Source organism: Mauremys mutica, chromosome 2 (assembly GCF_020497125.1).
Source record: "Mauremys mutica isolate MM-2020 ecotype Southern chromosome 2, ASM2049712v1, whole genome shotgun sequence".
NCBI classification, from domain to species: Eukaryota; Metazoa; Chordata; order Testudines; family Geoemydidae; genus Mauremys; species Mauremys mutica.
In genome coordinates this window covers 170,360,104-170,372,557 of record NC_059073.1, presented here as the reverse complement: position 1 = coordinate 170,372,557, position 12,454 = coordinate 170,360,104, and the positions used below count along the sequence as shown (strand labels likewise).

General features: G+C 42.5%; 1 protein-coding gene across 1 annotated transcript in view; it reads right to left on the bottom strand.

Annotated features, from left to right (window-relative positions):
- Positions 1-12,454, bottom strand: part of SLC6A19 (solute carrier family 6 member 19) — an 82,960-nt gene that overhangs the window by 63,745 nt on the left and 6,761 nt on the right. Inside the window, exon 2 of the mRNA XM_045007053.1 lies at positions 4,072-4,212. Within this exon, the coding sequence (XP_044862988.1) occupies positions 4,072-4,212 (141 nt within the window). The remainder of the gene's footprint in view (positions 1-4,071; positions 4,213-12,454) is intronic.

Here is a 12,454-nt window from a genome sequence, read left to right as displayed (position 1 = left end):
TCTGCACTGGCTGCCTATTGGTTTCTGATGGAGTCTAAGTTGTTGGCCATGACCTATAAAGCCCTAAATGGGCTGAGACATGCCTACCTGAGACCACCTGCCTCCCCATGCCACACTACCACAGCTGAGGTTTGTGACTGTCAATGCCCCCTATAAGGCTTTATGGAAATATGCTTATATATGTGTATATATATAACATGTCCCTTCCAACCCTCCTATTATGGGGAGAGGGTTAGCTCAGTGGTTTGAGTATTAGCCTGCTAATCCCAGGGTTGTGAGCTCAATCCTGGAGGGGGCCATTTAGGAAACTGGCAAAAAAAACTGCCTGGGGATTGGTCCTGCTTTGAGCAGGGGGTTGGACTAGATGATCTTCTGATGTCCCTTCCACCCCTGATATTCTATGAACATAACTAAAATGTGTGGTATGCTACATATGCCATGTAACAGCAGCAAAGAATCCTGTGGCACCTTATAGACTAACAGACGTTTTGCAGCATGAGCTTTCGTGGGTGAATACCCACTTCTTCGGATGCAAGTGAAGAAGGATGCATCCGAAGAAGTGTGTATTCACCCACGAAAGCTCATGCTGCAAAACGTCTGTTAGTCTATAAGGTGCCACAGGATTCTTTGCTGCTTTTACAGAACCAGACTAACACGGCTACCCCTCTGATACTTGATGCCATGTAACATATCTCTGTAAAGGTTATGATCTACTGAATCTACTAATCCTGTTTGTAGGCATGTATCAGTTTTGTATTCAATGTTAGGAATATTGGCTGCATACTTGTTTGATTCTAAGTAGGCTGTAGTGAAGCCATTGGTCAGTTTCCTGAGAAAAGACTATTCTCAGTAAGTGCCCAATCAAGAAACACTTACGCCAACAATGAACTTGGAGACACCAATCCACATCTGGGCTTTCCCAGGAATGTGGCTTGGCTGGTAAGGAACTCAGTCATGCATGGACATGTGACTTGCCCAGGTGACTCCAAAACTCCATTTTGTAGCTGGACTTTGCATAGGAGAGAGGAGGGGGTCTCCACCCACAAGAGAAAGTCTATTTAAGCCCAGGAGAGACCCCTCAATTTGTTTTTTCAGCTGGCTAAAGAGAGAGCCTCTCCACCCCCAAAAATACCTGAAAGAAACTGGAAGAAAGGACAGTGACTGCAAGGGGTGTGAGTGATTGCTGGACCCAGACTAAAAGGAGATTTAGTCTGTAAAAGGAAGCATTCTGGAACTGGTGAGGATTTTATCTGTATTCAGTTGGATTAGACATAGACTGGCATATTTTATTTTATTTTACTTGGTAATTCACTTTGTTCTGTCTGTCACTATTTGGAACCACTTATATCCTACTTTCTGCATTGGAGCAGACGGGCATGTCTGGCTCAGCAAGATGGGGTGCTGGGGTTCCGAGCTGGCACGGAAAGCTGGGGTAGAAGTAGTCTTGGCACATCAGGTGGCAGCTCCCAAGAGGGTTTCTGTGATCCAACCCATCACAAGGTCAATAGGGATTTTTTTCCCCTTGTGATTAAAGAGAGGAGGCTGCCAGCAGGACATTGTTTCTGAGTGGCTCTGGGACACTAGAATTTACCCCTCCCCCTTTTTTCTTGGTCCAACATAACCCAGTTTTGGTGATTTTTTTTTCCTGGGCACAAAACAAAAGCCATTTATTTCCTAGGGGTTTTGAAGAAGGTTAAGGGTACTTTTCCAGAGACAATGGAGGGAACTTTTTTTATAGCTTATAATTGGCTGGATGAGCTGAATTAATTTGTTCCTTTTTTAATTGAAAGGGGAGGTTGGTTGGTTGGTTGGTTTTAATGCTCCTGGGTGTATTATACTGTTGTGTAAAAAGATTGTCAGGGAACCTAGAGCTCTTGCACAGGCATTTTTTAATTTGGACTTCATTCTCCCTGGCTGTCAATCTAGTGCTTTTCACAAGTAATAAGAGAGAGAAAAAATGTGTATGCTTATTAATTAAGGCTGTCAAGCGATTAAACAAATTAATCAATTAAACAATAATAGAATACCATTTATTTAAATAGTTTTGGATGTTTTCTATATTTTCAAATATATTTATTTCAATTACAACACAGAATAAAAAGTGTACAGTGCTCACTTTATATTTATTTTTTATTACAAGTATTTGCAATGTTAAAAAACAAAAGAAATAGTATTTTTCAATTCACCTAATACAAGTACTATAGTGCAATCTCTTTATCATGAAAGCTGAACTTACAAATTAGGTACAAAAACTGCATCCAAAAACAACACAATGCAAAATTTTAGAGCCTGCAAGTCCATTCAGTCCCACTTCAGCCAATCGCTCAGACAAACAAGTTTGGTTACAATTTGCAGGAGATAATGCTGCCCACTTCTTGTTTACAATGTCACCTGAAAGTGAGAACAGGCGTTCACATGGCACTGTTGTAGCCGGCATTGCAAAGTATTTACCTGCCAGATATGCTAAACATGTATATGCCCCTTCATGCTTCAACTACCATTTCAGAGGACACGCATCCATACTGATGATGGGTTCTGCTTGATAACGATCCAAAGCAGAGAGGACTGATGCATGTTCATTTTCATCATCTGAGTCAGATGTCACCAGCAGAAGGTTGATTTTCTTTTTTTAGTTGTTTGGGTTCTGTAGTTTCCACATCTGAGTGTTGCTCTTCTAAGACTTCTGAAAGCATGCTCCATGCCTCATCCCTCTCAGATTTTGGATGGCACTTCAGATTCTTAGACCTTGGGTTGAGTGCTGTAGCTATTTTTGGAAATCTCACATTGGCACCTTCTTTGCGTTTTGTCAAATCTGCTGTGAAAGTGTTCTTAAAATGAACATGTGCTGGGTCATCATCCGAGACTGCTATGACATGAAATATATGGCAGAATGCAAGTAAAACAGAGCAGGAGACATACAATTCTCCCCCAAGGAGTTCAGTCACAAATGTAATTAACGCCATATTTTTTTATCGAGCATCATCAGCATGGAAGCATGTCCTCTGGAATGGTGGCTGACGAATGAAGGGGCTTATGAATGTTTAGCATATCTGACATGTAAATACCTTGCAATGCCAGCTACAAAAGTGCTATGCGAACGTCTGTTCTCACTTTCAGGTGACGTTGCAAACAAGAAGCGGGCAGCATTATCTCCTGCAAATTTTAACCAAACTTGTTTGTCTGAGTGATTGGCTGAAGTAGGATTGAGTGGACTTGTAGGCTCTAAAGTTTTACATTGTTTTATTTTTGAATACAGGGGTTTTTTGTACATAATTCTACATCTGTAAGTTCAACTTTCATAATAAAGAGATTGCACTACAGTACTTGTATTAGATGAATTGAAAAATACGATTTCTTTTGGTTTTACAGTGCAAATATTTGTAATAAAAATAAATATAAAGTGAGCACTGTACACATTGTATTCTGTGTTGTAATTGAAATCAATATATTTGAAAATGTAGAAAACATCCACAAATATTTAATACATTTCAATTGATATTCTATTGTTTAACAGTGCGATTAATCATGATTAATTTTTTTAATTGCAATTAATTTTTTTGAGTTAATTGTGTGAATTAACTGCAACTAATTGACAGCCCTATTATTAATGTATACAATGTTGTATACCAATCACTACTTATGACTGACAGACATGGAGATTGAACTCCTCCATCTTACTCAAAATAACTACAGCACAGGTTGTTGGCACACTTAAAAAAGTTAATTCCAATTCTAGAGAGAAATTGTTCTAGATATATTCCCCATTTTCAGAGATATTCCCTGTCGCCTGTAATCTCTCTAAAACCAGGGTGCAGTTTTTGTGTGTGCCCACTGTTCCTGTGCACTGGGAATGGGACATCAAATAGTTATCAGATGGTAACAGTTTTTGATCACTACTAACCTGGGCTGCATTCAGGTGGACAATGTAGAAATTAGTCTCTGAACTCATAATTCATCCCTTGAGACATTCACTCTGCTCCAAAGTAAAACAATAAAGCCTCAATGGCAAAAATAATAAGGTGGGCTTTTGTGCATTCTGTTTGGTTTAGTTGTAAGCTGCCTGAGACTTACCTACTCCCTTCAGGGTAGGATGGATAGAACTCCAGACTCCAACACTGCCTTTCCTCAGTCTTTGACCAATAGCAAACTCAAGATGAAGCAGTGGGATACCTTCCAGGACAAGCAAAATGAGAAAAGGGATCATAAAGGCTCCTGAAATAAAAATAAAAATATTTCATACATGATGAACTGTGTTGAACATGAACATGATGAAATATGATGATGAAGCAGGAATTTCAGTTTTACAGAGGAATGATGAAGCTATATGGAAATTATACAGAAGGAAAACAAGATGTAAAAGTCATTGTACAGAACATTTTTCTCTGAACAGTGTTTTTGACTAATCTTATTTTTTATAATAACTGATACCATGAGACCAACCAATTTGGCTTGGCTGCCAGTCCTGTCCAATATCACCCCTTTTGACATCAGGCAATAAGTCACACTGTGGAATCTGCTCCTTAATGTGCAAAACATGCCACATCTACCCCATTTAAAGATGTGCCTAATCCACTCATCCACTGTTTCAGCTCCAGGAATCCCTGTAAGACATTTCTTCTAAAGAAATTCAATGTCACCTCCAGAAGGCATACTAAGTGACAAGAAGAAGCATCAAAAATAGCCAATCCCTGTCTTGTGACAGGTCCAATAGTCCATCCCCCTGTGTGTAAAGCTCAATCACTTCAATGTAGAGTTCTGCAAAATGATGGTAACTGTCATCTTTAAGACTCTCCCCTTTGCTGCTGTGGTTAGTTAGAAGATGTAGGCATATACTTGCAAGCTGCACCCATTGGCAAGGGCTGTCTGGTTCCCTCAAGGACTTGCAGAGTGCCCTTCCCTCAGCTATTGAGTCGATGGTTAAGATGTTCAGACTAACACACTTGACTTAAATATCTATGTGCATAACAATTTCATATCCAGATTGTTCAATGGAAGAACTTTATTAAATCTATGACTTCAACCAAGTGAGACCTATTTCTTCCTACAGTAATGAACAGGCCTAAACTGTGCCCCCAATAACAAAACTCAGTTGCATTGTATAGGAATTGTGGTTAGCTGCCTCCGTGGAAGTGTCTTTGTGGGACCCTGTAGAAGATTCTCTTTGGGGTTGGGATTAATGCATGGGCATAAGTGGTAGAGACTGGTTGGGATGCAGGTGGATATTGGCAGGACTGGGCAGTCCTGTATTGCGTGCAGGCAGTTTGGGGCAGTGGCAAGGGATATGTCTTCCTCATAAATGCCTAAATGTGAAAGGAAACACAACTTTTTTAAGGTGCGGAGAAGAGGGGGAATGGTCTCAGTGAATGCCATTCCTCAGGCCCTGCACTGAGGCTCATGGCCTCAGAGTAGATGGTCTTGGCTACTGCAGAACCCAGTGAATTTACAGAGTTCCAAGGTCTCAATACCCCACAGTTCTTTCTGGAGGAAGTTAATTGCATCTGCCAAATTGACCCAATTCCTGGGGGACACTGAGGAAGATTAGCCCCTCTACAGGTTTTATCACAGGATGACATGATTTAAACATAGGTGAGAGAGGCCATATCTTTTATTTTTAGGGATAGCTCAGGAGTTTGAGCATTGGCCTGCTAAACCCAGAGTTGTGAGTTCAATCCTTGAGGGGGCCATTTAGGGATCTGGGGCAAAAATCTGTCTGGGGATTGGTCCTGCTTTGAGCAGGGGGTTGGACTGGATGACCTCCTGAGGTCCCTTCCAAACCTGATATTCTATTCTATGACTCTATGAAGCTTTCAAGCCACACAGAGCTCTTCTTCAGGTCTGTGAAAGGTACTCCCAGCATCACAGCAAAATGCACTAAAGAAGAGCACTCTGTGGCTTGGAAGCTTGTCTCTCTCATCAACAGAAGTTGGTCCAATAAAAGATATTACCTCACCCACCTTGTCTATTCTGGGACTGAAACAGGTACAACTACACTGCATGATTTAAGCATAATCACTATCCTGATAGTTATTTGATAGATTCTGGATTGGAAATAAAAGAGACACATGGTAGATAAAAATGTGTAAATACAAACTGATATATGCTCAGAGCTATGGGTGAAACTCTGACCATATTACTCAAAAAACACTGATATGTGAACTCCACTATAAATCCCTGACTATCAAAGGGCAGATTACAATATAAATTCTTGTGCCCATGTGTCACCTACATTCTTTCACTTTAGACAGTTTTTTCTTCAAAAGTGAAGAATTTCACTGTAGCACCTTCTCTTTCTGGAAAGAAATGATAGAGATAACAAGAAGGGGTTTTACAAATATGTCAGACAAAAAAGATCAGGGATGGTGTGAGGAAGGTGAGCTGACAATAGAAGAAGATAAGAAGGCAGAGTTGCTCAAGGCCTACTTTGCTTCAGTCTTCATACAGAAAATAACGTGACTGGATGACTAGTGAAATTATCATAGACAATAAAGGGGAAGGGATGCAGATCAGGATAAGTAAAGAATATGTCAGAGATCTTCTGGGTAATCTGAATGAATGCAAATCAGCAGGGCCTGAGGCTACTGATCCCTAGGGGGCTGAAGAAATCTCTGAGCCACTGACAATAACATTTGTATACTCATGGAGGACAGGTGAGGTCCTGGAAGACTGGGAAAGGGCTAATGTAGTGCCCATCTTTAAAAGGGGAAAAAGGAGGAATCAGGGAACTACAGAACAATCAGCTTGTCCTTGATACCCAGGAAACTACTCAAGCAATGTATGAAACATTCAGTTTGCAAATACCTGGAGGATGAAGGGGTGGTCACTAACAGCCAGCAAGGATTTACCAAGAAAAAATCATGACAAGCCAGCTTGATTTCCTTCTTTGACAAGATAACTGGTTTGGTGGATAGGGGGAACGTGGACATAATATACTTGAACTTTAGCAAAGCTTTTGACAGTCTCCACATGAAATTCTCATAAGTAAGCTGGAGAAATGTGGGCTCAGTAGAATCATAGACTTTAAGGTCAGAAGGGACCATTATGATCACTGTGGCACAACACAGGCCACAGAATCTCACCCACCCACTCCTGTAACAAACCCCTAACCTATGTCTGAGCTACTGAAGTCCTCAAATCGTGGTTTAAAGACTTCAAGGTTCAGAGAAGCCTTCAGCAAGTGACCGTGCCCCACCCTGCAGAGGAAGACGAAAAACCTCCAGGGTCTCTGCCAATCTGCCCTGGAGGAAAATTCCTTCCTGACCCCAAATATGGCGATCAGCTAAACCCTGAGCATGTGGGCAAGACTCACCAGGCAGACACCCAGGAAAGAATTCTCTGTAGTAACTCAGATCCCACCCCATCTAACATCCCATCACAGACCACTGGGCATACTTACCACTAATAGTCAAAGATCAATTAATTGCCAAAATTAGGCTATCCCATTATACCATCCCCTCCATAAACTTATCAAGCTTAGTCTTGAAGCCAGATATGTCTTTTGTCCTCACTGCTCCCCTTGGAAGGCTGTTCCAGAACTTCACTCCTCTGATGGTTAAAAACCTTTGTCTAATTTCAAGTCTAAACTTCCTGATGGCCCATTTATATTCATTTGTTCTTGTGTCCACATTGGTACTAAGCTTAAATCATTCCTCTCCCTCCCTGGTATTTATATAGAGAGCTATCATATCTCCCCTCAGCCTTCTTTTGGTTAGGCTAAACAAGCCAAGCTCTTAGGCTAAACAAGCCAAGCCAAGCTCTTATCCTCTCATAAGGTAGGTTTTCCATTCCTCAGATCATCCTAGTAGCCCTTCTCTGTACCTGTTCCAGTTTGAATTCATCCTTCTTAAACATGGGAGACCAGAACTGCACACAATATTCCAGAGGTCTCACCAGTGCCTTGTATAACAGTACTAACACCTCCTTATCTCTACTGGAAATACCTCGCCTGATGCATCCCAAGACCACATTATATACCAGCTCAGAATTGCCTGCTGATTGACAGTCCTGAGCTGTAGCACCCCCGTCAAGTATACCTTACGTCCAAACAAGTCCAGGCATTTGGCGTCCTTGGACTTAGGCACTGGGGCTTGTTGCCCCTGGCTCTCCTCATTTACTGCCACAACCACCAATGAACAAGGCTGCAGGCGCATAAGAGGTATTCATACCCCTTTGATGGAATGAAGTATTTCCTCTCAACACCATTGGCAGTAGGAGGGATGGAGGCCTAGGGTCTTCCAGATGGTCTTGGCATTGGCCTATATGGTTTTGATGAGGGGTAGAGCCACCCTCGAAGGACCTTCTGGGGCCAAAATGTCAACCACCGGGTCCTCTGACTCCACCACCTCCTTGGCCTGCAGACCCATGTTGCATGCCACCCTGCAAAGGAGGGCCTGGTGGGCATGGCTGTCTATTGGGAGCGGTCCAGAGATAGAAGTGCCCGTAATAGCCTCATCTCGGGAGGAGGATGAGGAGGCTAAAGGGGGAACAGGGTCCTCCTGTCCCTCCTGCTCATCAGGAACCTCTCGTCCTGTCTTGCTGTCTGGACCAGGTAGACCAGGGTCCTGCTCAGAAACCAGAGTTGGCGTTGGTTTCGTGGGGGGGCAGTGGTGCAGTGCCTCCTTGGCACCCCTAGGGGTGGGGCAACTGATGGAGGCCTCCAGCACTCGCGGTTCAGAGGCGGCTGATTGGGAGCCTTTAGACTGGGCGCCCTGCTCCTGGTAGTATGCCAACGGGGTCAAAAATAGCCACTGTGCTGGTCCCTGCCACTGCACAGGCCATGGCCCTGCCCCCACCTCAGAGCGTCCATGGCCTGACTCCATGGTCAGCCCCACTCTGAGTATCTAGATCTCGCCTCCGAGTCCGAAGACCAGGATTGGGACTGCGAAGGCCAGGGTGGTGCTGAGTGGAACTGATCCAGCGAGTGGTGCTGCACTGGGGAGCGGTGTCTTGATGCCGGAGAGTGGTGCCATGAGGCTGGAGCGGTACCATGATCTGGAGCTGCGTGGGGTCACTGAGCAGCATCGGGACCAGTGCCAGAACCAGGACCTGCTGCGCCATGGAGATCAATGTGTGGATCAGCATTGCAAGCGGGAGCACTGGTGTGACCTGGAGTGGTGCAGCAAGTCTGAGCAGCGCCACAATTCTATCAGTGATGCCACGATTCTATCAGCGGTGCCGAGGGATGGAGCATCACCGGTTTGCCTTGAGATGGTGCCATATGATGTGGTATTGGAGGCTTGGAGCGAAGAGTGGGTGACCTCGGCGCTGTCCTGGCAATGAGGTCATTCACGGTCTCAAAGGTGTCTGGGGTGGATGGCAGCTCCACCTCCTCGATGACCTGGGCTGGGGAGTCTCTGCCAGAGTCCATCCGCTGTGCTGCTTCCACCACTGTTGCCAGGGAGTTATGCACTGATGAACTCGGCGCCAGGTCTTGCCGTGCTGGCAGAGGCTGAGGTCTAAGTGCCACCTCCATAAGGAGCTGCTTGAGGCAAAAGTCTCACTCCTTTTTGGTTCTGGGGTGAAACCCCTTACCAATTCTGCACCGATCAGCTTGGTGAGCCTCCCCCAGACACTTTAGACAAGCATTGTGGGGGGTCACCTGTTGGCATAGGCTTGCTGCAGGACTTGCAGGGCTTGAACCCCTGGGACTTGGGCATGTAAGCCCGCCCAAGAAAAAGCAGTAAGGACAGAAGGTAAACCCTCCAGCCCAACTGCTAACTACTAATACTAACTAACAATTAAACTAACTAATGTGTATAGAGAACAACAAACAAACGAAGATAGGGAAACATGGTAGAACTTGCTGAGCAGGACGCCACACTTCCAATGACCATCACTGGCGGTAAGAAGGAACTGAAGAGGCGCCAGGTCGGCAGGGTCATATATTGAGCGCCATATAGGCGCCTCTCCAGGGGGCTCCACAGCTGTCCCAAAGGGTGCTGCTAGGGAAAAAACTTTCCGATGACTGTATATGTGGTGCGCACAAACCTAATTGGAATTGACATGCACAATCACTAGAAGAAGAACCAGAATTATGTGAGCTAATTGGGTGCAGTGAGAATGACTTGTGTTTTGTCATGACAGATCTTTTGTAGAATCTCTGGTAGAAGTGGGATGGGAGTAAAGGTGTTCCTCAGATGGTCTGTCCAGAATAGAATCATAGAATCATTGATTAGCAGGGTTGGAAGGGACCTCAGGAGGTCATCTAGTCCAGCCCCCTGCTCAAAGCAGGACCTAATCCCCAACTAAATTAGCAGAAGGGCATCATCCGTGGAATCCCAACCTAGTGCTGCTCTGTAGCAGTATAGATCAAACTTCTTGTTCGTCTGTCTGGAGAGCAGGGCCCAGGAAGGCATTCCTCACTGAATAAAGTGTATCTGCCACTTGTGGTATGTGGAGAAGTGCCTGCTGAGATTGTCTGCAGAGAGTTTTGCACACTTGGGAAGTACATTGCTGGGAGTGTGATGTAGTTCTGGGTTTACCAGTTCCATAAATTGACCACTTCTATTCAGAGAATTGCTTCTTCTTGTTTGTTTATATAGAACATGGTGATTATGTTCTCGAGTGTTATCTGGACATGTTGGGATTGTATGAGTGGAAGGAATGCCTTGCAGGCAAGTCGGACTGCCCTTAATTCCAGGAAATTGATGAGCATCCTGGCCTCCCAAGGAGACTACACGCCATGTTCCACGTGATTGCACCGTGGGCTCCCCAGCCTATGAGAGATACATCTGTGATTATGGTCACATTGGGTGTGAGTGTAGTGAAAGGGATTCCAGCTCTTAGGACACACATACGGACCAACACTATAAGAAGAAACCTTTGTATACATTATTTACATTAGAAAGATAATAGGATTACAAATGGAATTCTCTTGTGTAATAGTTCTTAAATGCAAAATTGTAAATCTTCCAAACTAAATGTATAGACACTAGTTTAAAAAAATGGAATATAAAGTTTGATGTATCAGTGTTTGAGAATAAATAACTCTCAATATATTTAGCTATATGAATATGAATATAATTATATTTTAAAAGCAACATAGTAATTGGCCATTTCCAGTCCTGGCAATAATTGCTTTTCTTTGTTGAACTAGGATTCAGTCTTGAAGTCCAAATTCAGGCAAAACCCTATTCCTGTTTCTCTCCGTTTCTGGGAAATTTTGTGGTTGGGAGTACAGGGACTATGCTGTGCATAGCTTCTGTTTGGGAGGTAAAACGGGAATAATTTAAACCCTCTCCCTTTTATAGATGTGCACAGCAGACAAATAACCTGGTTATTTATTTATATAAGTGTGTGTGTGTGTGTGTGTGTGTATGTATGTATATATGTGTATATATGTATATATATATATATATATATATATATATGATAAGTAGATTGGATTTGCACTTTGAAATCTTTACAACATAAAGTCCTTAATGAGGAACTGGACTTTAATCCCTGTTTTAGTGTTATAATTCAATACTGTAACATTGGTTTTGATGACATCTGGATTATTATTCCTTTTCATTTAAGTAGATTTATAAATCTAACTTAATTGAATAATTTGATTTCTAATGGAAAATGGAAAACATTGTGTTGCCTTCACTTAATTTCCAATAAACATCATATGCAAAATTTAGTCTAAAACATTTTTAGGGTGTTTGCATGAACTGCGGTTGAGCTCCACTGGTTCCAGCTGAGGAACTGCAGTGTATTGACTGTTGACATGGTATCATCTCTGACAGAACCATAGTCAATCTGATAACAGTGGCACAACAATCAACAAGTTCTGTACCACAGAGTAGCAAGGTTTGCTGTAGATTTATGGTAATTGTGTATTTAGGACATTTTACTAGGGTTGTCAGCTTAAACATTACATCCTGTTTTTCACAGTGCTCTGTCATGGATGAAACACAAATGTTTAACACAGTCAATTAAATGGCATATTTCCCAATAAAGATTAATCTTAAAAAGGTCTAATGTTAGAAATATCTATCAAATGAAAGTAAATATCATTCTAATTATGCTAGCTGAACTGCCAGTGTAAATTTCCTAACCATTACACTGTGCTCATAGTGACATTGTGTATCTTTTGTAGTCACATTAGAATTTTTAATAGTTTTTTAAAGAGATACAACATGTTAAACAATATCATTCCACTGTGCCACAGTAAATATTCCACTTTCAAAAAAGAAACTACAAACAAGGCCAATGAAAAAGAAAAACAATTACCACTAATTTCTGTTTTAGTGTTTGGCCCTTAAAAAGGGTCAGCCATGGCATTGTGTGTAGGAGAGAGAAACCCTCAAACAAGTCTAAATTTAAGTTTTATCCTAGTCAAATATCTGGAAGATAAAAGTTCTCCATCAGCTTCAAATATTGATTCTTATTTCAAGTTAATATAATGAATTTAGATTTTAAGAGTCCCTATTTCATTACAATCCAAAAATCATACTCTACTCCAGTCCCTTTA